Source organism: Parambassis ranga, chromosome 1, assembly GCF_900634625.1.
Source record: "Parambassis ranga chromosome 1, fParRan2.1, whole genome shotgun sequence".
Classification (NCBI taxonomy): Eukaryota; Metazoa; Chordata; class Actinopteri; family Ambassidae; genus Parambassis; species Parambassis ranga.
Genome location: NC_041022.1, coordinates 22635143 through 22661546, shown reverse-complemented (window position 1 = coordinate 22661546; position 26404 = coordinate 22635143). Strand labels below are relative to the sequence as shown.

At 41.3% G+C, this 26404-nt stretch overlaps 2 protein-coding genes across 3 annotated transcripts in view; both read right to left on the bottom strand.

Annotated features, from left to right (window-relative positions):
* Positions 1 to 15974, bottom strand: part of slit1b (slit homolog 1b (Drosophila)) — a 48254-nt gene extending 32280 nt beyond the window's left edge. The window contains exons 1-5 of the mRNA XM_028413066.1: positions 15923 to 15974; positions 15063 to 15424; positions 6813 to 6884; positions 5948 to 6019; positions 5781 to 5852 (exon numbers count right to left, since the gene is read on the bottom strand). Of these exons, the coding sequence (XP_028268867.1) occupies positions 5781 to 5852; positions 5948 to 6019; positions 6813 to 6884; positions 15063 to 15316 (470 nt within the window). The 5' untranslated portion in view covers positions 15317 to 15424; positions 15923 to 15974. The remainder of the gene's footprint in view (positions 1 to 5780; positions 5853 to 5947; positions 6020 to 6812; positions 6885 to 15062; positions 15425 to 15922) is intronic.
* Positions 15975 to 18623: 2649 nt separating this feature from the next.
* On the bottom strand, positions 18624 to 26040 carry arhgap19 (Rho GTPase activating protein 19). 2 transcript variants are annotated; one of them, XM_028411105.1, is made up of 12 exons: positions 25978 to 26040; positions 25013 to 25287; positions 24556 to 24636; positions 23256 to 23465; positions 22911 to 23137; positions 22645 to 22731; positions 22427 to 22492; positions 21903 to 22109; positions 21665 to 21772; positions 21243 to 21353; positions 20883 to 20984; positions 18624 to 20541 (listed from the first exon to the last, which is right to left on the bottom strand). In XM_028411105.1, exons 1-12 carry the CDS (start codon positions 26019 to 26021, stop codon positions 20488 to 20490), a joined length of 1572 nt encoding a protein of 523 aa, XP_028266906.1. In that variant the 5' UTR covers positions 26022 to 26040; the 3' UTR covers positions 18624 to 20487. The 2 variants fall into 2 exon arrangements, with proteins under 2 accessions (XP_028266906.1, XP_028266916.1); XM_028411115.1 differs by having other exon boundaries at positions 18624 to 20502.
* Positions 26041 to 26404: the final 364 nt, after the last annotated feature.

The window sequence follows — 26404 nt, the reverse complement described above, 5'->3', positions numbered from 1 at the left end:
TTGTAGTACATTGCTTTGCTGTCCTCCTACTTCCCTTTACACTTCATGTCGTCCATCAAATCACTGGTCTGTACTTCTTTCCTTCCTCCCTTCTTCAGCCCCCGCTTCTCTCCTTCATCACTTGCTTCATTCCTTCTCTGCTTCATTTCTTTTCCCTCCCTCCATCCACAGGGGAGCAGACTGCTTAATTGAAGAACCCAAAGGCAGGAAAAGGTGATGAGGGGGAAGGAAAAAGGAGGAGAAATAAGAAAATAAGTTGGAGGAAGGGGAAGAATTACAGAACACCCAAGGGGTAAAGGAAGGATGAAACAACAGAGATGTGAGGAAGACAGCGATATGAGAACTGAATGTGACAGTCAGTCATTTTTACCTCAGTGTTGGTCTGAGATTAGAGATTGGCTGCATGTGTTTCTTCCCATCACTGCTCTCAGTGTGTCAGCTTTACTTTGGACAGACATGACAGGAGACGCCAGCGTCTGTGGACTGACCTCCCACAAATGCAGACACACAATCCGGGCTGAAAAATAACAGCTGAGCAGGTTTTTGTAAAGGGAGTGATAGTGTCTGTCCACACCGCAAGATCCCATAATCCGGTGTGAAGCTGCTACCACACTCAGCAGGGAGCATCCCACAGTCCCCGCTGTAAGGAAACCAACATTCTGGGAAAATCCTTCTGCTGTGTGTTCTGTGATGGCAGATTTAAGTCCTGCAGATAACGTAAATATAAAAATGCATGCATGTGCAAATAGACTGAACACATGCAAGCATATCTGTCAACTGGACACCTTTCATCTAAAGGCCTTGAAGTAGATCATTTGGTATGCTGTAGCACTGGCTTGAACTTGAACCTGTGTCTAATAGAGCAATGGCTTCAAATGGCTCCCTTATTTTGGCTCATTGTTTCAGTATTCCAGCACAGTTCCTGTAGACTTACACTACAAGAACTAAACACTGAATAATAAATGATATATTTTCCACTGTCAGTTTCTAAAGTCCACAGTCAGTATGAGTATGAAACTGCATGTGTCAGTTTTCAGTGTTGTCTGATAGACAATAGACAATCTGAGACCATGTTTGCTTTTTCTGGTAAAAAAAAACATCATATTGTGTAAAGGTGGGCCGGGGTGACAAGCACCACAGGACAGTGAGACAAAGCAAAAGTAAACAAAGAACAAAAGAACCTAAAATTGCTTCACAAGGTCTCTAGTTGTAAATTGAGCGGGGAGTGCACATCCACTGCTCCTAAAGCCTACTAGCTGCCTTCAGGTGACCTCTCACGGGCAGGAGCCATCTCTCATGGGGGCAGCCATCCATCCTCATTATTAACCTGCTGCGCCCTGTGCAGGGGTCAAAGGAGGGGGGCTGGAGCCTATCCTGGCTGTCAACAGGACAGATGGACCGGGTACACCATGGACAAGTTGCCAGTCTATTGCAGGGTGCGTGTATATTTGTTGGTGTCATAATTGTGACCCTTACAATCCATTTGATATGTAAGAAGACAGGTGTGACAGGTACGTGCCTCCTCATACAAACTATCATGTAGTCTCTGTATGAAGGTCTGCATGCTGTGGCGTAATCAATATGCTCACCTAAAACTAGATCTGGTGTTTTCCTTGTATTAATAAGTTTGTTCAAAGACACAAATCCTAGAAAGAGTGCACACTATACTGTATTGTCTGTATGCGTGTAATAATGATGACGATACATACAGATAATACAATAAGACATGTTAGTCCAGTGTGCTCTCTCCTTCTCTCTCAGTAAATTAGTCAGGTAAATGGCAAGGTCACACTCCAGTTAGCCTCTGAACACAGCTGCAGCCCAGCAGCTGCCACCAGCACATCTGTAAGCTTCATACCGTTAATTAGCTGCACTCAAATGCCAATCATCTTCTCTAATGAGGACAGCACAGCCATTCTGCCTAATGAGAGAAACTCGAGAAGTGTCTGAGGGGAAAGTTAACTGCAAGGACACAGATGAAAAGACACACATTAAATCAGGCACACATGCTGTAGTATGGACCTGTTTTCTATTTTGTGCAGACACTCTGCTTTCTACTATTTTTATTTCTATCTTACTGTTTTCCTGATGAATGGCAAGAACAGAACGCCTCTTGCAGAACACTGCATCAGCCATATGATCATCAATGAGTGACACATGCACTTTACACTCAGATCATGTCACAAAAATAACTCAATCACTTAATAACTTTTCTTTATGGTTGAAGTAAATTTTTTAGTTGCAATACTGCAAGCGACTCCTGGGAAAACATTGGGAGCAAGTGGAATTGTTAGGTCTCTTAATACATCCAGGGGCGCACCTGCTGCAGCTCTGTATCGACTGGCTAACCACACAGTTCACCTCCAGGTCAAGGTGAGTGTGGGTGAATGAATGTGTGTGACACTGAGCTACACTCCCATAATTCTTTAGCTCCCCTGGGCTAAAGGGAGGTACTGGGAGGGGGGCGCCCTGGTACATGAACACACACACATTCAGGCAGCCTCTGGGTATCATCCCAAAACACAAAAGGATGTTAATGGGTGTGGAGTGAATGCCTCGCAGATTCACAGAGCACACAAAAGACTGCAGCTAAACGAATGAGTTTCCAAAAGCAGGAAAGGAACAAGATGACGCAATAAGACAGGAAATACAGGAAAACAAGCCACAGTCCAAAAACAGTATTGTAACTGTATCTGTAAGGGTAAAACTTGTACAAAGCTGAGCAGGCTAAATGATGGAATGAGGTCAATTTGTTTTAATCAGAGGTTCCGCAAGCTGGTTCTGTGTTGGCTCATGTAACAGATGCATGAGCTCATACTGGTTATAAATAAAGTGGTAACATGACTCAAGTCCATTGTCCATGAAGGTTTGAAACATCATTAATAGAAAGAATTTAAGTGATTGACAGTGTTAAGCAAAAAAACCTTCTAATGAGACGGGTTTATGGGTTTGACTGTTTCACAGCTTGTTCATATCTTCCATCCATTTCCACACTTTGTACATCCCCTGACAACACACGTTACACACCCATCTCCACCCATGTGGAGTGCATGTATGTGGCATATGTATGACCCTGACAGCCCGTTCGACATCTATATTTTCAGGCCCTCAATGACCAATGTGTATGTATCTAGCGCCAAATGTAGTTGTAGCTACAGTTTGGTTGTGTATGAGGGGGGGAGGACTTGTCACCATGGTAGCAAAAAGAGGTAGGAAGGTTTTGCACATGTTAAAACCAAAACTAACAGCAAGAGAAAATGGAAGATAGTGACATCTGTGATAGGCCATGAAGGTCTTTAATAAAAGAAAGCACAGGGGACACAGAACCCTGCTACATGGGTTAAGTCTGTGTAGAGTTACCGCCCCCATCCACTTTTTTTTGACGGCCTGTTTTGTGTATATTATCTGTGTTTTTATTTTTTTGGGGAAGGGTTTTTTTATTGGAAATTTTCTACGGATATGTGGTGGATGCCAAAGGTAGCACTTTCATCCATCGAGGTTTAGTCCTACAGTGTCAGGAGGAGTGCTGGACATGAACCAAGAGACCAGGGCACAAGCCTCATCAGATGGGTTTTTTTTCCTGAAGTTTCCCTGGTTTAGATTCCTTTCACTCTCTATTTAATAATAACTCTTATAATAAGTAATAACTCTTGACCTGTCAGAAAAGAAGTGACTGCTTTATTGTGTCTGGTACTAAAGCACTTCCATTCAAGACATCAGACTACCATTCCCATCGCATTCCCTGCAGACACAGTGCCACCTTCAGCTTCAGCGTATATGATGCTGACTAAACAACCACTGTGAGACTGCCCTTTCTATAATGTACACTACTTTGTGGTAAACTACCATGTATAGTGATTTTCTCATATAAAAAATGAAACAGATCATTTGAAGGAACAGCCTGAGAGGTACGTAGAGAACAAAGGGAGAAAGGCTGAATGCAATTTCAGCAAAGAAATAACAAATATGTTTGTCTGCACACAGCAGACAAACATATGTGTGTGTGTGTGTGTGTGTCCCAGAGACATCATCAGGCTTTACAGAGTCCATCAACACAGCGGGAGGAAAAGAAATCACTCCTGCTGGAGGAAGTGCTAATGGGAGTGTGTCACTGTGTGTATGTGTGTGTGTGTGTGTGTGCTGATTGATTGAACATGCCAAGTCCATCTCAGCATTCCCTGATGGGAGCCAGAGTGTGAAATTGCCAAAACAGCAAACAGCAAATAATCAGGACAGACACACAAACGCACACGCTTTCTTTCACCCTGCATCACTCACCTACACTTTTCTTTGTCTCTCGCTGATCCAGACACACACACACACACCACATACCTAGCCCACCTGTTCATCTCCACCTTTTTTCCGTAATTATGGTATTTTTTCACAGTTTCAAAGCTGTTATCTACACCCCCCCCCCTGAACTCAGAGGACAAGTAAGAGTGTTTTCCATCAACCACAAAATCCATTCATCACACGCACACACAGATACAAAAACACATCACTACCACAAATACATCATTCACTGCTAAAAGTTAATTAGAGCTCTGTTGTGTTAGCGTCCTCTCACTCACTCTCTCTGTCTTTCTCTTCAGCAGTGTTTGTGTGTGTGTTTCTAGGCGTCTCCAGGCAGGATCAGACACCTTCCCTATCCCACACCACAAACACACACTTAGAACAAAGACTTCAGAGCAGTGTGTGTTTGACACATTTAGCCACATAGTAACCAACTGTGGCCAAGCTTTGAGATATTAAACAAGGAAAAAAGTCTATTGTGTGTGTGCTCAGATGTCAAATTAAAGCTCGACGGCTCCTCCTGCTCTTGTGGGACCGTGTAAGTGATTTGTGGTGCTTCTGCTGTCCAAAGGGAGACCATTTTCTGGGTGAGAAAAATAGGTCAATTTTTGATTAGAATTACTATAGTGAGCACATGGGCTGGAGCAGCAGAAAATATCTCCACAAATTAAAAGTAAAACATTACTATTTGGAGAGATGTATTATGGTGTAATGTTAAGTGGTAATACAGTATGTTTAGATTTATTACACGGTGGCAGAGGGGAGTGCTGATTCTGATTATACATATTTGGAGGAAAATGTTTGCCAAACGTGTTTTGTGAAGTCATGGTGAACTTTGACCATTAAGATGTAATAGGTTTATTCTTAAGTGAATGCTTGAGCCAGATTTGAAGAAATTGTTTGAAGGTGTTTCTGAGATTCTTTCTGAGACATCTGACAAAGAAATGGGACAGCTAAGGCCGGCACGCTCATAAAAATACATAAAATTAATCACCACAGAAAAATGTTCATTCGAGAGTGTGTGAGCAAATTGCGTGGCCTACAGCAACTGATGTAAGTTGGTTGAGGTTGTAATATGCGAGATCAGTATGGTTGTGCATGAACAAGCAGCTAATTCACCCCTATGGGTGTGAGCATCTGAGATAACAAGAGCAACTCATTTCAAATTGCTTCAAAATTATATAATGTATTATAATCTTGTCAAGTATATATTTTATAAAAGACAATTATATTATATTTTTTATTTTCCACAATTTTCTAGACCTGGAAATTACTAAAATCTAATTCTACATTTATTCATACAGCTTAGGAACCCAGACAAACCCATTGTGCCCAGTCTGTGACAGGGACAGTCATGCACTATAAGTCCTGATGTAGGAGTAATAGTTAAGAAAGGTAATAGTTCAGAAGCCAGGTGCTGGGGTGAAGAGAAAAAGGTTCAGAGAGGATGCAAAACGAAGGACAAAATATTCAGAGCCTGTACTCACAGTCGAGACAGAGCTTCATTCTTCTGAAAGAGCAGCTCTGGAAGTTGGCTGAGACGGTTTTTGTTGAGGCGACTGCGGACAAAAACATTTTAGGATTACAACAACAACCTAGAAAAGTTCTCTTCCTTCATCAGTGTGTGTAAAACGTGTGTGTAATGTGTCCTCACAGCCTTTCCAGTTCCTTGAGCTCATCAAAAGCTCCTCTCTCAACATTAGTGATCTGGTTCTCCATCAGATGACTGCAAGGACATAAAAGAAACAGGTCATGCTGTATTTGTTTGATAAAACCTCAGTATTAGCAAGAAAAATCCCTCTAACTAAATACATATGTAAATAAAAATCCATCTCTTCTTCTGATTATGCAGGTATGTGTATAACACCTGTGTGAATGATGACATAGTGTTTCACCCTCTCAGCAATCAAACTGAAAACATGAAGCCTGCATACATTCTTTCTCTCACAGTCACTCCTGGGATCTGTATATTTGAGACATATACTTCACAGACATCTGCCTCATATACCACTAGTGTAACACTCAATGCCCTCCTGACAGCAGCAACCCCTGGGCTCCCAGCAGGCTGCTATTCTATTTTAAGCAGGCCTCAGGAGATGTCATTAGTTCCCGGCATGTCATCCTTTCAACGCTACATGTCCATCACTGACACTCAGCACAGTCCCGGTCTGCGGGTTAACACAGGAAACCACCAGCCTCTCCCAGAGGGCACAGTGTTTCCAGGTCAAAAGGTCATGAATAAACCCCTCCTTGTTGTCGGACACCGACACAGAACAAGCAGCTTTGGGCGGCTCATGTGTCGCCACAGAGATAAAGCGTCACTCTGTGCCCTCTGGCTTTGGATGGAACTTCAGTTATGATTCCCACCTTCCCACATATATAAAACTAACTCGGAATACAAGCTGTTGCTCGTTACTTTCTAGAAATGGTTCTGCACATGTGTTGAAATGGATTTCGGCAGAACTGGGACGATTATAGCAATATGCAGTACATGTGACAGTAATGTGGCTGTGGCTTACAGGATTCTGAGGTGTTTGAGACCAGAGAAGTCTGTCTTTGTGATGACTGTCAGGTTGTTGCCATTCAGATCTCTGAAAAACAGAAAAACCACAGATCAGAGGACATGAAGTCAAATGTGGACAAACAGACATTCAGAGCAGACACAGACAGCAAAGACTAACACAACAAGGTGCACAACCACCTCGGAATGCAAGTTCTAAACATCACAGCCGGAGAGGCTAGTTAGCTACTAGGACTGTGTAGAAATTGTAGTAAACATCTACAGTAACCATCGACTGTATAAAGAAAGACAGCATGACATCTCCCTAAAAGTGAGGCTAAAACATCTGGATTGCCCCCTGGTGGCTAGCTGCTGTATAGGTCACAAACCCTGCCTCCTCTATGTTAGTAGCTGGGACACTGAATCAACCAAAAACTTAAAGTTCTCCTCAAATACTTTTTCACAGATGATTTATGGCTTGTTACCTAGTTATTGTTGGGAGGGAGTAACATCGTGCACAGGAGCTGATGGAACAGCCAAGCTACTGGCTTGATGTGGAAATGGACGGGGGTTTGAGTATGACATGATGCGGTTTGTTTCCTATAGGTTTTTATCATAGAATTACTTGATAATACAAGTGCAGCTATCGCCTCGTTTACATTTTAATATCCAGGCAAATGTCTCAAATCACATTCCCCGGTACTTTGAGCATATCGCTCAAAAACTGTTATGGTGGATCTTTTACAACCTAAGCCAATACGCAATTTTATTGTGCTTTTGTTACCAACAATTGCTACAATTACAGCTGTCAAGGTTGCTGGGTGATAAGAACAACACTTCATGACATCTGGTAGTGCAAATAGGAAAACCACCATAGGAAGGAAGTCTCCAAAATAAGAGGTTTCCACTGTAAAAATATGTAGCAGCACATTGTTTCAGGTCTTTGAAGTTTTTTTCACTCAGTGGGAGTTCATTGTAAGGACAAGTGTTTATTAGTAATAGATTAGCGAGGAATAGAACAGAAGACACTGCTCCATCCACATCTGTTCCAATACAAAGGATAAAATTCTGTGATGAAACAACCTACACTGGCATACTCCCTAATTGTAAAGGTTGACACTGCATTCATGTCAGTCATGCAATGTGACGCCTACTTTTATATACTTTTATACATGTATACACACTTTAAATGTGTGTTATCTGATATTGGCACTCATTTGCAGAAGCTACTTCAAGCGGGAGGGGTTTAACCCTGTGACCTCATTGTCTACTGTGATTGACAGCTTTGAAGAAATAGAAGGGATGATGTCACTCTTCCCACGAGGCTTTGTGGAAGAAGTAAAATGAGCCGTGTGCATGTACGTGTGTATGTGTGTGTGTGAGGAGTGTCATGTTCCTGTGCTACTGTAAAGGGTGGAGCAGAGTCTGACCTTGTCCTCCCCTGTCTAAAAGACAGAGAGAAGGGCAGAGAGAGTGTATGTTGTGCTTTGGGTGTGTGAACCAGCTCTACAGAAAAAGTCCATAAGCATAGCCATGTTGGTCTCATATGGAGCTGTCACCATTCTTTTGTGTCTTTATAGTTTCCTTTCAGGAGTTGATTATAAAGTTGAGTTAAAATTCATCTTAAATCTATGGTTGGTAAGATTAGACAGGTAGCAGATTTACAAAGTAGTGTCTCCTAAGGGCACTAAACCCACCCCCTCCCCTCAGGAAAACCTCCAAAGCCAGGTCCACTGATACAGATGTGCACAAGCACCGCCACATCCAAACAGCTTTAAGCACCACAGAGCAGAGAGAGAACCTCAGTTATTCAAGGAAACAATAACAATAAGGAAACACCTTCCATTGTCATTACAAATGTTGTAAACATGTGGCTACTGTTAAGTACTCTGAGCCATCGAGGAAGCATCGTTGCATTTCCCAGGTGTAGCACGTATCTCAGAACAAGCCAAAATGTCAACAAGGTCTAATGCTAGCAATACAATGCATTTAGGCCAGACTGGTGCGTACAGAGGGAGTGAGACATGTTATTGGTCACGGTTGCCGACCAATCAGTAACCTCAGTGACAGGATTACAGCAGCTACAGATGATAAATCTTTTTCCGTCGTTTTTTGTGTTTTTTTCCTGTTCCTGGAATGTAAACACCATTTCAAGTTAAATACTGGCTATTGGATACAATTAATTTTAATTAATTTAATTTAATTAATTTTAATACAGATCCTCATATTTCATTTTTATTTATATTTATGCTGTGCGATGAAAACACAATGCTGCAACTGTCAAGACACCTCAAAAGGTTTTCTTCTATATTCTTCAAAATGTGTTAATATATTGTGTTAAAATGGCAATATGTTTACACACACCTTGAACTCCCAATCTACATCCCATGGTTGGACCAACTGAAGTGAGGCATACTCAGACCGTGCCAAGTGAAACATATGGTCATTATGGAAGCTTTGTCCCTCTTTGTTTGCATTATATTGTTGTTTAAGGAAAGTAAGACAGGTATGTTAGCAATGCAGCTGCCCAGTGAAAACCAAACGTGTGGCTTTTTTCATTAATGGATAATAAACCTAAATCTTTAGTCTAGCCCTAATGCTTTATCACAGTTTGCATTAGGTGATTCCTACTGTATGTTATGTTCCTGTTCGGCTGGTGGAAGTTGAAACAACCTCATGCCAGTAGAATATGATTTTTGTTGGTCTTGCAGCCTGAAGATAGAGGATTTTATTCTGAGAGACATGTGGGGGCAATTGAAACAGGGGATTGGCTCTAAGAGCAGGGGGATGGGGAGGGGGGAGTGGATGGAGATGGGTCATGGCAGGGGGTCCAGAATCACTCCCTGGATGTGTGTAAAATTACCCTGACAGTTAAACTGCACAGGCAAATCAAGCACCATGAGGCAGACCGACATACAAAGAGCGACGCCCGCATTCCCATACAGTATAACGACATGTAGAGAAAGAAAGCGAGGCTGAAATCACCTGCAAAATGATTAGAAGGTTTGTCTTTTCGTGTGTGGGGAAGGAAAGAGAAACAAGGGTCTCCACTCTCCTTCCCCTCATACGCAGATACGGTCCTGATGAGGCGTGGTTAATTGAGTTTTGTGCAGCATGGTGGGGTCAGGGGGTCAGCTAAGCGACAGACTCCCCTCGAGTGGCGACTCAACCAAACAATAGCTCATTAAAGCAGAACGCGTCTGGCGCGCACACACACACACACACAATCTCAACCTCCTTGGGCAGTGAGGCAGTTGATCCACTCAGCTCTGCTCTCTGTTACATCTGACATGCAGGAAGCGGCACCTTAGTCAAATGATGAGACACATCATGTGGAAAGACAGAAATATGAAGATATAAGACAGACAGTGAGTTGATAGAGTACATGTCATGAAATATATGTGTAGTAGAGAATGTGTACCAACTGTAGCCCACAGCAACCCCACAGAGTTTCAGTACATTGAATATTGTGATATTTAAAGTCTTGAATACGGTCAACAGCAATCCACAGCTTCCAGCCTCATCTGATTTTTACTGTTGGATGCATCTGAGCGAACATGTGCTCAGTTGGTGCAAGTGTGCAATTTTCATCTGTGAATCAACTGAGCACCAGGCACTGGTAAAGTATCACAATACACACAAAGAATAAACAACCTCCTACTTTACCAGTAAAGTGCGCACACACACACACACACACACACACACAGGCAGGGTAACAATATACAGTCTCCACTGATCTGAATAAACAACAAAGAAACCAGACACTTTTCTGCTCCAGCACCTGTTTACGAAACAACACTGCAATGCAGTGTCCTATACTGAGTCTACATGCACTCAGGTTTCTCTGGATTGGAAGTGCGGTGGAACACGGTGTGTTGTGCTCTGTGATAGCATCTAAACCGCATTCAGTAAACAGTAAGATAAAACAAATCAAATTCAAGTCCTCCTCAGTTTAACTGCTGGGTACCAAATAGCAGCATGGTGTCTGCTGACACAATCATGTATGACTGGGTCATAAATTCAGTGCCCTGTTGATGGTGTAGTACTGGTCATCATAGGTGGTGACACGTCTATGTCACCAGGTTTAGCTGCCACTTTCAGTTTGTGTTACAGGCCACTGTTGTGTAAGGATCAGGTTTCTGTTGTTGGTTTGGATTACATTCACCTTGACAAACCACACTACATACATCACTCTGCTCTGACGTCTTGGTGTAAAGCAGCTTTAAAATGCATCACTGTCACCAAGAGAAACTGAAGTAAAGGAGTCACAAATACAAACATTTCCCACTAACCCATGTGTGTGCTACCCTGGGGTGGATTCTTTTTTTCTTTCTTTGGTCAGATGAGAACACAACAATCTGTACAAGATGTTCCTGAGTGGGTGGTTTGTTTCTAACCAGCCCTGCAGTGCTTCATTTGGGCAGAGAGCTGACCATGGCCGATATCCCACCCAGAGACTTGGTACATGAAGTGGCAGCAAATGTTCTGCTGTTCAGAGCAAATTCATTTCCTGACATGGAAAGAAAACCAGGCAGTTTTTTTGGCATTACAACCTCCCTGAAACCAACTTCAACCAGACTGAACTGCAGATGTAAAAACAAATCTTAGATTTTATCTCTGAGCCCATGTTATCAACCTTCCCTCTTCCACTCCATCCTTCCACTGGTTCTCCTCCTCTATCTTCACTACTATCTTCCACTAACCCCTGAAACGACTCTTTTCCTGTTCCTGCTTCCTTCCCTACCATCTCCTCATTTCTCCCATTTACTCATCTCATCCCTCTTCTTTTCTCCCCAGTTGACTCACAGTGGATGTGACTAATATTAGCAGCCACGCACACACACAGTCAGGTCTAATGACACTTCATTAGCGGCATCTTTCCCCACAGAGGGGCCGCAGGGGAAATGGTTAGATGATTATAAGAGATGGGCAGAGAGAAAGGTAGTGGGAAAAGCTGAGATGGCAGTCGCTGGTAATAAAACTGTGAAAAGTGGTTTGTGTGTGTCATTTGCCAGTTTTTGTGTGGCTACACCAGACCATTGAAATGCGCATAACTGCTGAAACCGTGCACATGGCAGTGCTTTGAACATAGTATTGTGCAATCTCATTGCATTTATTTGTTTTAGTGTCTTAAAGTCAGGCCTGTCTGACAGTCCTTAGTTAACATGGATGTGAACTTGTCCAACACCTGCTCTATTCACCAGATTTGCCCTCTTTGTATCCCACATCTGCTGCATACATGCTTTAAGAACAGTGCAAACTCTTGATGGTTATATCATATTATATAAGTATCTACTGATATTTTTTATATGAATAAAAGCTACAGATTTTTCAGTGTATTTGGTGCCTCACTGACTGTTTTAAAAAAATGTATTTTGAGAGAGCACTGTGCATTGTCAGCAGTTTGGGATATTTTTATCAAGCTGTCCTTGTTTTAAGACGACCCACTTTGCTGTAAACTGTGGTTAAGAATGTATTCTAGGAGCAGGAAATAATAGGACTTTCTATGAACACTTATAATCTCTATTTTTATGAAGTTCTATAGAAACCTGGTTAATATAAACACATTCGGATTATATTTACAAAATAAACTAGGTTTAAGTCCAGGAATTTCTCTGATTCCAGCGCACACATTCATACACATGTTCTCCCTCTCTCTCACACTTTTTTCTCTTCTCTGCTCAAATAAGCACGCTCATCAGTGCCTAAAGGGGCATCCATTTTTCAACATTACCATGACAATCCAACAAGAAGGCGTGTTTAGTTTGACTGGTGCAGTCACCTTGATAAATGACCCTCTTATTGCTGGCTGTCTCCCAGGAAATACTGTACACACACTCAGTCTCTCTCACACATCATTGACTCTCTCTGCCCCAGTGGCTAGCTGTCCAGCTGACACACACACTCAGATCACTTTACATGTTAATTGGGCGACAAGACCTTTAACAAATAGCTGTTTAATGAGTCACTCCTCTCCACTGCAGTGGCAGGGCCTGTCTGAGTCTACGGGCCAGCGCGGTGGTAGGGCTGTAGGACGGGGAAAGATTTCAAAAGGCCACACTGACGATGTGGAGGGAAATTAGTCACGATAGAGCCTGTGCACACTCAACTGAGTCAAAAGGGACCATCTACTATGTTGCATGTCCACAATTTTCCTTGCAGATTAACATGCAGGTCAAACCATATCTGTTGTCTCTCTATGTGGGTCAGCCTGTCTCAGCTGATACTCCTCTTGACTAGGGTCAGTCATACATTGCCTGGCTTTGGTCACCTGGGGTTGCTATCACGACAGAAAGCATGCTCTCATTGCAATAAATGTAAAGAAAAATGTACTGAAAACGGCTTCCTTTTAGTCAGGATGATGCATTGATTTTAATCAGTTAATATTTGAATATCTGTTTTAACCATGAACGTCCATGTCTAAAAGTAATAACAGTACAATAGGAGGCCACGCCTCCCCTGTGCAAGTCTGAAACCATGTTATGTTACCTGATCCACATAACTTTTGTCTTTTGGGAGTCAGTGACAATCAGTCTGTTCTGTTGTTGAATGTGTCCAGTATTAGGTTGATGTTGTGTAGACTGAATCTGGCATTAATGTTTATTTTAACTGTTGCCTAATGAACACCTTCAGCTCCACTAAATAATGTGATGCTCTATTGAATATATAACTTTGACTCTGTCAGTTACTCTTACTCTATAGGGCAAAAAGTGACCATTTCACAAAACAAGCAAGTTTTTTTCCAGGCCATTTCTCTTTGACCAGGAGCCCAAGCCCCCATCCCTGATTATAAAGCTATCAGCCTTGGAGGGGAAAACATCCTCCACGCTACAGTAAACCAGAGAGGAGGAAGGATAATGTATCTCTGCTGGCACCCCTGACAATCATCAATTATTCATACACTATACAGGCACTCTAGAACCTGAAATAAACACATAGACTCTCTATGTATAAACACATACATGTTCTCCCAGCACTGACAGACCCATACAGTTCACACAGGACATAAACTTAGAGAGGGTCAGAAAGAAAGAAGTGCTTCCTACTGTATATAGACGCATAAGGAGTCCTCAAATCAATGCTGTTGTCTTTTTTTGGTGTAGTCAGACATGTGGATGAGGCACTTTGCTGTAGTTGATACAAAATAGTGCTCTTTCAGTGTGACATGTATCTGTCCTGTACTTGGATCTTTGTAGCAGCTATGTCTTTCAAAGTTAGAAATACAGCAATGTCTCAGTGCTCAAGGAGGCATGACGGGCTGGTTTGCGATATCAAAAAATATACCTGTATATACAGGTATGTTTTCACTCTTGATTTACATTTAAGATCTCAGAACTTCTCAGATCTAAAACCCAAGTAATCATCCACACGATTGTTCATGATAACTTTGCCGATGCCTGACTGATGTGTATCAACTTTGCCGTGGTTACTATAGGCCATAAACTCTACCTTCATATAATAATGCTCAGTTTTGACTGACAGGGTGAATAAGGTAAGAATTCAACTGTTACCATTAGGTAGTAGTTATCTGTGCCAATGACCTCCATTAAAGTAAAGGGTGTTTTTTTCCTTATAAAGATGTCTAGGGGAAGAGACTTGAATTCAGTGGTGTTAGCTAATCAGTTGGTGATGTAGTGTTGTAAAATGCTTTATTATCGGCACACACAAATCAATTTTACGTTTGTAACAAATTTACCTTAATTTTACTACGGGATGTGAAACTGCTGAATAGCACATAAAACTATACAAAAATATGTCATCCTGCATAGCAGAAATGACATACAATTATAAAGACAAATAAAATTATAGAGACAATAAGAAGATTTAGGAAGAAAAAGTAGGAAAGAGAAAATGATGCAGCAGAGCAGCAAGTACATCCTGAGAATATTGTGAAGAGCTGGTACATCTACGTGTGATGAAGGTAAACTACTGGTAAAGACAGAAACACAGAAGAGACTGCAACAAATGGAAACAATACACAAAGCCAGACACACTAGCACACACAAACACACACACACAAGATATAACTGCATGCAGGGCTAGTCATGCCGATAAATCGACCACTACTCCCTCCTTAATATTTAGTTAATGCATAATTATACATACACATAACCAGGATTTAAAGTGCTACTTACTCCTTTAAGTGACAAGCAGCATTATGCCGTCACTTTGAAGGATTCCCCTCATCTTACTATCTGTCAGTGTGCATGTGGACCTCAGAAGTACAGAAGAAATGTGAATGATACAAGGTCAGTGTATGATTACTTACAGCCTCTCAGTCCCTCTGGGGATGTTTTTGGGTACAGAGTGGATCCCCAGGCCATGGCAGTCCACCGTGTTCCCCAAGCAGCTGCAGGGTGTGGGGCACGCCTCTGCACCTCCCTGACCTGCCAGCAGCACCAAAACGCCCCATGCCAGCATCGTCCACAGCCCAGAATGAAGAGTCCGGCCTGAGGCTGCTGCCACTGCCATCATTCTGCAGCCCCCTGACCGGGCTCCATCCCCTCTTCCACTAGCAGGCATTCTGCTTTCCTGCAAAGCTCCACAACGCAGCTGCAGAAACCAGCCGACAGATCCTGTCTCTTCCTGCTGCCTGGGATGACTGATCAGCACACCAACAGCACTACTTCCCTTCAAAAGTGAACAGATATATGAGGAAAAGGAGTCTAAGAACGACAGAACACAGCCAGGTGAAGTTTAGCTCCAACTGAATGACTGCCACTTGATCCCAGAGTGGCCTTTCAGGGAAATAAAGAGAAGGGGAGAAAGACAAGTATATCCACTTCTTCTACTTGTCCCCAGCTTTAGAGCTCTCTCCAATTGGCTTCTCTTCTTCTACTCTCCTGTGTGTTCTCTGCTCTCTCTCTCTCTCTCTCACATGCACCGTACAGTGTGCTTGCCTCTCCCCTCCACTTTTCATTGAGTCATTGTGCACTGAACAGTGAGCCACTAGAAAAAAAGAAGGGGGGGACTCCCTCTATCTCACACACACACACACACACACACACACACACACACACAGAGTAATCATCCATCAAAAGCTTTTACAAATAACAGCACCAAGACTCCTCCTACGCTACCCCCCGTCACACACATCAACACACACAAGAGTACCCAGAGTGAACTCACATCTATTCAGTGACAGCAGTAGCAAGAGCTGCCACCTCCAGTGACGGCAGCCTTTTTCTCTCTCCTCTCTGTGTATCTCACTCACCCACATGCGTTGTCCTCCCTTGGGGAAGAAAAGAGGAGAGAGAGAGAGAGAGAGAGGGAGGAAGGGTAGAGGAGATCGTGATCACCCTGAAGCATTCAAGCAGGAGCTGTAGAGAAAATATGAGGACAGAAAATAAGATACATGTGAAATAAAAGGAGATGGAGGAAGTTCTGTTGTGAATTAAATGTGACAATATATCTTTGTGCCCACAGCTCAGTGCCAAAAAAGCACACCAGGCTGCAGAAACTTGGTTTTTGGGGGGTTGAAGGGGGTGGGGGGGGTTCTTGTGAGACTGGCATAACTGGAATGCCATAAGCTGCCACAGAGCTTACTCAGAAGTCTATTATGAATTCACTGGCAAGGCTTTGAAATTCAAATGGAGCTTTTTTTTTCTTTTAGTTTTTTTTTTCTGAATCTCCACAGAAACCACAGCTTCAGCTTTTGGGATTGCCATATAACCAAGGAAGAAAGAAGAAGGGACAAAATCTGTATCATGGAAAAAAAGCTCCCAAAACTACACATCTACAGTACTACAGTACACCTCTGCTGGTCAACATCAAACCTGCAGAGCAGCAGCTGATAGTGTTTCAATAAAGTCAGCGATTTGACCAATATATCACAGGGTTACATGCACTATAATTACATCTACTCTAATAGATTTGATTTGTCATGTATTTGTAGTACGACCATCAGCAACTGGAAGGCAGTTTACCTAGCTTTTTATTTACCACCATACATGAGTGATTATTGCTCGTGGCCTCACTTTGTCTTCTCCCAGCAGACTCAATATGACGGGTTAATTTAACCAGGCGTGCTCCAGAAGTGATGGAAAACAAATTGGCCACAGGCAGAGCCCGGCTGCTTCCTTTGTGCAACTGAATTGACTCATTCGGCCATAATCTTCAACAAAGGGAGGGATGAGATGTTGACATCTCCAGGGGGGTGGACCCCCTTATTTCTGGGGCCATAATAGCTTTCTGAGGCAGGGGTGGGTGGGGGAGTCGGGGGGGACTCCCACTGCAGACGCGTCTGAATTGATTTCTGGAAGTACAGAGCAGCTGCTTTTGTCTCAAATACATCAATTCACAAAGCTGTTTTTTCCACGTAAGGCATTGAAACGTTTAATCCCAACAACAACAAACAACTTCTGTTGTCTAAATTATCAGTAAATAATTTACTAAGTCTGATAAATGGCTGCCAAATTTCTCTGTAAGTATTATACGCAGGGGCAGGTCAAATAATTCATCATCTCTTACTTACTGCATTTCTCTGTATGATATAATCAAAATGGGTTGGGGGGCATCAGGCAGCCAAAGAAATCTGTCACCTTGGACTCTTTAACATCTAAAACCCAAGAGAAAAAATACATGTTTATCCCACAATGTCCTCTACCAGAAGAGATATGTCTATGTACCAGCTCCTGCTTTCTGCATGTCTGTGGAATGGGGCATACAGGTGAAGTATGTAGTTAATTAACCTGTATGTCTCAATCCAAAGAAATGCAGACACAGACTGTGCAACCTCCTAGCAGGATTAAATAATCTTATTTCAGAGTTGTTTACAGCTACATCAAAATAAGACTGTATATTTGTTCTGCCATCTTATGTAATAGGTGGTAATTAAGTGTACTTATCTATAAAGACAAAGACTCTGTACTGCTTAATACCTGCTATCCCTGGGTCACTCCCTGAGCATGATGTCTGATCTTCCTACACAAGAAAACAAGAATTGTTTTAATGGGGGTTATTATCACTGTCTTAATTAAATGAGACAACAATTGAGGTTCCAGGTGTCTAAAGGCAAAACCAGGGATGGCGGCTTATAGCTCTCAATACAGGTGTCTTACTCTAAGAGAAAGATTGATGATTGATTTAAATAATAGAATACAGTCAATGCACCCTATGTGAAAACAAGGGAGGAGAGGTACACTCTGTAAAAATCTATTATTATTTTGTGGCGTCAAGCTACACTTGGTTATGGTTCACCATCAGAGACATACCTCTAAACTGTCCTACAGCACCCTGTAGTGGACAAACAGCAGCACTGCACTGAAGCTCTGTCCTCAGTACAATCTGTATTATGATATAGTTGCTGATGAGCAATTAAGTCCTCACACTGACTACCTGATGAAAAAAACAAACATTCAATTATGTTTTATGTAGGAAACATAAAGTTTTAATCCATAGCAGATGCTTCACCAAGGAATCCACTATAGAGAGTACATATTTTACATAAAGATAAAAAAACCAGTTACCACAGTTTAAACCACACAGTACAAGGGTCACGGATGAGTGCATAAACAGAAATATTGTGTCTGGACAAATAACACAGATATAATTAAATGCCTTAGATAAAAGTGACCAGATAGATGTCATTACACACAAAGAAAGAGATAATGCACCTTAAGATAGAATTTCTCCCAATTCTGTCATTTTAGCTTTTAACTGTTCCTACTGTTCTCACAGTGTGGAGAAGAACTCATCTGTGACCCTGCACAGCAAGCAGGGATCAGCAACTCCATATTTCACATGTATGTAACACCTATGCAACACTGACAGATCTGAAACAAAGCAGTATTCTACATCAAACACAATGTTACTGCTTAAACCCAAACGGTAAAAAACACATTTAACAAAAAAAAATTAAGAGAAGAGCAATAAATACAACAGAATCCAATGTAGAGCTCCCTTAAAGAGATGTGTCAAACAATGCAACAGAATACAGACGTCTCTTTCCAGTCGCTGGTGAACCATGTGTCCACGTGTGACAGGAACAACGTGACAACTCTAAAACAAAAAGAGGTGAGGTCTTCTACAGTCAATGTTCATCATTTCAATCACTTCCCACAAACCCTCATTACAACTTCCCCAACACTTTCAAAACAGGATGCACCAGTAACAGATTTTTTAACAGCAGTAACGCCAACAAACCAAATGTTTTAACCATGGCATCAGTTTCTAAGCCCAACAGCACTTCAGTCTCTACTTGAAAATTTGAAACTGTTGCATCCACAATCACCATACAACAAAATGAGCAGTTAGGTCAGTCAAGCCAAGAGTGAAGATGGAAAAAAGGACAAATATTTAAAGAGACATTCTTATTCTCCACAGACAAATCCCAAATCAATCCCAATGTGAGAGTCATTTATTTCTCAGTAAAACTGCACTGCCTATATCAGAAGAGTGAAATATTCTTCTGTTGACCAGACTTCTTATGTACCAGCATTGATGTGATAGCAGGTGCTACAAATAACATTTGTGTTGAGATATAACTGGTGCACTACTCACACACAGCCTAATGCAGTGTGCATGCTGGTACATAATTTCTCAAAACGTACTACTAAATAAAATAAGAGGTGTGGCTTCTTTCTACTTTGATCTGACACACACTACCATGCGTTTCCCTCACATACTAAACCAAAACAGACCATGGAAAGACCCAAAGGGCTCGACTGTGCCAGGTTCCTGCTCATTTCAATCAGAATAAATACAAAAAACATTCTTACAACTTTCATTTAAAATCATCATCAAAGCTCCTAACCACCTCTGTGAACTCCTCCATCGCCCAGCTGAAGAAAAAAAATGTTTAAAAATGTCGTGTCACATGGCTTTCTGAGAAGGTTAAATTTCACATTTGACAGATTCACATCTTTCAGTGGATCATTATTGAGGGCAGTAAAATGATCAATAGTTTATCCAAGTTTCCAAATAACGATGTAACATAATAAACACAGTGACCTGCTGACTGATACTGATCATCAGCACAACACCAGAGAATTATCCCCCAATTATCATCCCAGTAACCTGAGAGTTACAAAGTCACGTACCAAAAATCCCATTTCACAGCTCCCAAATAAAAAAAGTCTAAAAGCACACAGACAAACACATACTGTACAACATGTATACATATTCTACACTATACAGCAGACAGAAGCTCAGCTAGCTAGTGGTCCTAGATCATGTAACAGTAGCTATAATAAATGCCCCAATCAGGTCAGCTCCAGCAAAGCCAAACCAATCAACCATGTCAGCTATCCATCATAACCATAACAATGAGCACCATGCAACAGAATGAGTATTAATGCTTATGCACAAGTAGTGAATAGATTTTCTTTCGCAGATTATATTTTAGGTTTCGGCAAGTACTGTATTAAATTTATATTGATTTTATAAAAAGTGAAAACAGCTGCTCCTACACACAAAACAAACTGAAGGAATTTTACTAAAATTATTATGACTGTAATAATACTATTCTTATTTACATTCTAAACTAATGCTGTCTTAAATAAAACCTTCATTAGCATCTGCCATCAGTTTGCAAATCAGCTGGTATTATTGGTTTGGCTGTACTGGCTACAGCTAAAAGCTGCTGTATATTAGTCACAGTTAGAACAGACTTACAACAATAATAAACACGGGGCATAACAATATTAATACTGCCAAAGTCCTGCAAGAGATGAGTAGGAGGTGTCCAGTGAGTTTTACAGTGAGACCTCCTGAGGAGAGAAACACATCCTGGTCACAGAGGGAGAGTCCTGATGAGAGATGTTGGAGGCAGTACATTTTCAGTAAGTGTTGACATATATGACTTTAAAATATGTGGTTTGCTCCTCATTATTGTAGTCTGAAAATATTTTAACATCAAAGGGCATTTGCTGTAGTTAAGCCAGGCTGGCTAACACGGTCCTACGATCGGACAATAACACGCCAAACAATGTGCCATCCTATGTGAAACAAAATGCAGTGCCGAGTCTAAATGAACCAAAACTTTAAATAAACACAAAAAAATAAAATGCAAAAGTTTCTTTTCACTAACATTACATAACGCTAACAATGTTTTTGAATTCTTGACATAAGGTTCAGAAAAATGTTATACCTTAGAAACTTTCAGAGCTTTGTCCTTGTAAAAAGCAAAATCTCGATTTTTGACCACCAGTCCCGCTTTCCCCAAAACAGGACCATTTAATGGGCTGTTAACCTGTACACACAACAAAACGTTACACCTTTAGTTATTTCTAGCACATTTATCTTTATCTAAAACAAGAAGTGAGGTTAAAAAAAGACAGTAAATGACATGCAGTCACAAGCTGTAGCTCCAGATCGTATTTAATTACATGCAAATTTTCACTAAAGTTAACGATAGAAAAAGCAAACTACAGTATAACTCCAACTCAAAATCAGATAAGATGGATAACTATCATATTATTTAAGTTTGGTAAGAAATAAAAAGGCTCACCGCTTGTAAGGCGACATTCTCTTTATTAGCTTTCTTTCCTGATCTGAGAACATCAGGGGAAATGTGCCGGACCCGTCTCTCGGCTGTCAGTTGTTCACCTCGAGCTTTCCGCTGTTACCAAGGCAACAGATGGCAACACATAAGTTGTGAAAGGCTGGTGCGACAAAAGTCAATACTTCATTTCCTATTTCCACTTTGAATTGAAAATATAACAACATAAAGCATTAGTTCAGCTATATTATTAGTTCTATACAGGACATGAGAATGGAAAAGACTGGCTAAAGTTTCACTTAAAATGGGTACTGAACATATTCACTGTAACTTCCATGTTCTCTATTTCATTTAAAAGAAATGTAGAGAAATTCATTTCATGTCTTGAACTTTATCTTGCTCTACTTCTCATAATGACTCTTATTTAGTACCTTGATAAGGCCACCGAAGGAACGGGAACGGGGGTGTTTCTTGCTGAGAGCTTGGGTGTTCTGGTGTTGTTCGTTAGTAGGCGTCCCCGGGTTCGTCTGCTTGACTAACTGCACACAGAAAACAGCACTTCACATTTTAACACACATTAATCTGCATTTTGGACATTTAGCAGCAGAAGAAGCTTTTATTTCAACCAGCTGAACTTTAAATAGTAAGAGAAAAAAACATGAAAAGAACCTGTCTGACGAGTTTCTTCTTCTTGGCAGAGTCTGGCATGTTGTGGTGGACATGTCTGAAGAGCTCCTTTAGGGCCTCTTCGGTGTATTGTTGGGCTGGTGACTGACACTGTTCCTGAGAGCACGGGCCCCGAACAGCTGTCCTCTTCAGAGGCAACACTGTGCGCTGAGCAGGAGAGCCGCTCGCTGCCAGCAGCTCCAGATCATCCTGATAGAAAGGACGGGTCAGACGGTGCACTTGGAAGATGCAATGGAAAAATTGTAAATGTGCTATCTAGCTAAGCAAACTCGACTATATATCTATTCTCATTAATTTCCCACAATGTTTATATTTTCAAAGCATGCTGTTATGTATTTTCCCCTATTGTCTTGTTTCTTGTCTATTTCTTGAACCTCAGTTTCATCAAGTATTTATTTTTACTTTCACAGTCACTGTGTTATGATATTTCTTCAGGTATTTAAAAGCTGGAATGTAAAGGGAATAAAGAATGTTATTAAATTATATATTAGGGAATACTAGCTAACCTTGGTCTGCGAGGCCTTTGTTCCACTGTAGTGCACTCTGGCATATTCCCGCAAGTAGACTGGAGCCTAAAAACAGAGCCAACACAGGTCACTCTTCCACAGATCAATCATAAAATCACACAGCATACGACCCGCTTTGGCTCATCATTCACATGAACTACATTAGGTTCGATTTTGATATGTTTGATTGTCCAGACGTGGGCGTGGTCAGTAATTACCCTGAAGAGTTTCTGTGAGTGTTTGATGAGGAAAGCCATGCTGTTGTTCAGTTTCTTTAGATTGTCTTTAAGGTCACCAGCAGTCATCTGGAACAGGAGGCAACATGGCTCAGGGAAATATTTACATGTCATTCACAATGAAGAGAGATTAGTTAGAACTTGGGAAATCAATCATTTTCAAATTGAAAAAAATAAAATAAACTTGATCTATGAGTTGTTTGGAAAGGTCCTTGTTTTTGAACCAACATATAAATTTGAAGACTTACATGTCTGGGCCAGAGGACATGCGGGGCAAACATGAGGGCCAGGTTGAAGGCGGACATCTTGTTTTTGTCCTGCTGCTTGGCAGTGTGGTAGAGGAGATCCAGCAGCAGTTTGAGCAGTGAGCGGTTGGCCTGAGGTAACAGCAGGAAGAGAAGCTGCAGGGCTTCGATTTGACGCTCTTTGTTGGGTATTGTAGTTTTGTTGCCGTGTTCATCAAATAGAGTCATGTCTAGCACAAGGGCAAAAAAACAACAATTAAACAGTTCAATGGTGACAGAAAACCATCCAATACGTGTTGAATGAAAAAATAGTACCCCAATGTGTGTGTATTATTATATATTATATACCAGCTATCTTAATGTGTGCATGGAAGTGTCTGTGAGTCAGCAGAGGTTCTGGCAGCTCTCCCAAGAAAGTCTTTAGCAGTGTGGCTACATCATTGGGGTGGAAATCTCCAGACTCCAGGTCCACATCAGCCCCGCTGTTGAGGAGTTCTTTCAGGGTCTGCTGTCGAACACTATTCCCAGGCACCCGAAACAGCCCCTCTACATGCAGGTCTGAATGCAAAAGAGCATTTGGGGATCAGTAAGTACAATCTTAATATATAGGTCTGTGAATGCTCTCATTCACCCAGGTCATAGTCATTTCCAAGAGTTTAAATTGAGGCAACTGGACCAGGGATTAAATGAAAAAAAAAAATCATCTGACTGAAAAATTTCTATGTATGGGGTCGTGCCTGCATACCGCCTCAATATTCGAACATCATGTGCTCCATTATCCTCTACTAGTTCAAAGCTAGGGCATAAAACCAATATTTTGCAAGACTTCACCAATCTTGTTAATGGACTATAAATTAAATATCTGCACAAGTTGTCAGAAAATTTTAATGAAGTAGAAGCCATTTCCTGCATTCTGGTGGATTTGAACAGATTGTTAAACACCTATTTTACCTACAGAAGTAAACACTTTCCTTGAGAAAGAAGTGAGAAATCTCCTCATGTCCATTGTGTCTGGGGAGGGAGCAGGTATGGCAAACAACTTAACTAAACTATAGCTTTGGCCCAGCGTTTCTTTGTTAATGCTCTGATCTCTATATTGGTGAAACTAAACAACCACTACACAAACGTATGTCACAGCACAGGAGAGCCTCCTCCTCAGGACAGGACTCAGCAGTGCACCTTCACCTTAAAGACAGCAGTCACTCCTTTGAGGATAATAATGTCCACATTCTAGACAGAGAGGACAGATGGTTTGAAAGAGGAGTCAAAGAAGCCATCTATGTGAAATTGGAAAGACACTCTCTAAACGGAGGAGGAGGGCTGAGGCATCATCTCTCACCTGTTCACAACTCTGTCCTTTCATCTCTGCCCAGCGGGTTTCACCTCAATTCAAACCCTAACGATGGGCTGTTAACTAGTCCTGCCCTGACACAGATTCTGGTTGTTAACTGACCATTAACCAACAAGAGGGATCTTAGTCATGTTCCTCCAAAATCCACCCACAGAGGTCCTGAGCACATAAAAACGCAGATTCCCCATCAGAACAGCAGGATAACTAAAGAAGCCACTCAGGGGAGTGGCAAAAGGTCTTCAAAACATCCCTGAGTCCAGTTGCCTTAATATAACAGTTCTAAATTAATTGACTCACTTTTGCTGAGGTATTCAATAAGCTGGTAGATCTGGGCAATGCTGCTCTCTGTCAGTGTGGTTCCAAACACCAAACCTTTATCTGTAAAATATTAGAAAAGATGATTGATCCGATTAAGTTAAATTACTGAAAGACATTTCTTCCATTTATTGTGTATGTGCTGTACAACAGGACAATTTAATCGGACAGAAACAATAACTAAAGGAGTCATATGATGATCTTGTCCACAATATTAAAGACCACACAAGAAATACTGCAATAAAATACTATACAGTATAAATCCAGGGTTAGAGTGCAACATAAAGATGCAAAGATTATTTCAAGTGTGTGCTACAGCCACTAATAAACTGCACTACAGGTATATAACAAGCGCACTTAAAGATAAGAAACCTGCTACAATTCCTATGATTTCACACTCTGTACAAGAACAGTGTTTATCAAAAATGCTGCCTCTTACCTTTGCGCTTGAGGAAGTTGAATGAACGGAAAAAACCTCCATTCCCACTTGTTGGGGTTTTGGGACCCTCCTCTCCAAGAAGCTGGGAAAACTCTGCGCCAGGAAGATCAATAAGGCGAGTAATGTTACTAAGGACCAGCTCCAGGAAAACATCAGGAGTCTCATGACGGAGCTTCTCCACAAAAAAATCTGGGTTAAAGATGACTGGTGGCCGTCCAGCACATGCACTCCCAGGCGATTCCTCGTGATTAATCACCATACTGCTCACTGTACCTCTGAGGGGGAGACAAAGACACATTTCATGCAGGGGTCTATTTGCATTTGGGATGATTTCAAAAAGAAGTCATAACGATCTTCTCTACAACCAGAGCCACAATGAATGTGCATGTTTTTTTTTACTATGGGATCCTGAAAAATGCTGCTAATCATCAGACAACAATCTAAGTCGGCGCTGTAATCGATACCATTATAACATTAACATTATCCTGTTACTTCGATATGCAAAGACTAACAGGCTGGATGGTTGGGCTGTATAATTGTGTGCACGCCTTTAATAGTTAATGCATGCAAAGACACGGAGCTGATGAAGTGTACGTAAATTAACCTGAATTATATTCAGCTGTGACTTTTGGCCATAACTTCATCCTCAGCTAACAGTGTAGTGCTAACGTTGGCTACTCCATACTAAAACCATCTGCTTATACAGATAAAGATGTTTTTGAAGTAGATAAACATTCACGTGCAACAAATATCTAATTTATGAAATGTGTATTTTCTGCTTTGTTACGGCAACGCTAGCTAACAACTGCTTGTAGCTGAAGTGACAGTCTGTCAGCCTCGCTAATGTTTGACGTCTGTTTAAAATACACAAGTTCAGCCTTAGGCCTGACTGAAATACTAACTGTATGTCGAATTAAAAAAAAGCAATGTAATATTTATCAGTGGCAGTCTAATTCCTTTCTTACCTTCTATTTTGTGTGTTTTCATCAACATCTTTACCCGCAGCCATGTTCAGTTTGAATCCTCCGCTGTTGTCCTCCAGACTCCGCCCACTCACAGACCATTGGTAGTTGGTTGAACGTGTGTGTTACGTAGTTACGCTGATTTGCATGTTCTACACTGTGATTGGTGGGTTTGAATTCACTGGCTTTGTCAAGAGATAAACAACATGTGTGCATGACAGACTGCATGACGAACACAAGCCTGTGAGTGGGCTGTGTAAAAATACACTTAACATCATAAACGAAATCGCAATAAACTGCATTTTTTTTCATTCACAAATCATGACTATGCTCCATATATATGCACAGTCCTTTGGCAGTCTAAATGAGAACAAACAAAAAATAAATAAAAGCGATAAAAAATATATAAAATAGGAGCCTGAGGAGCATA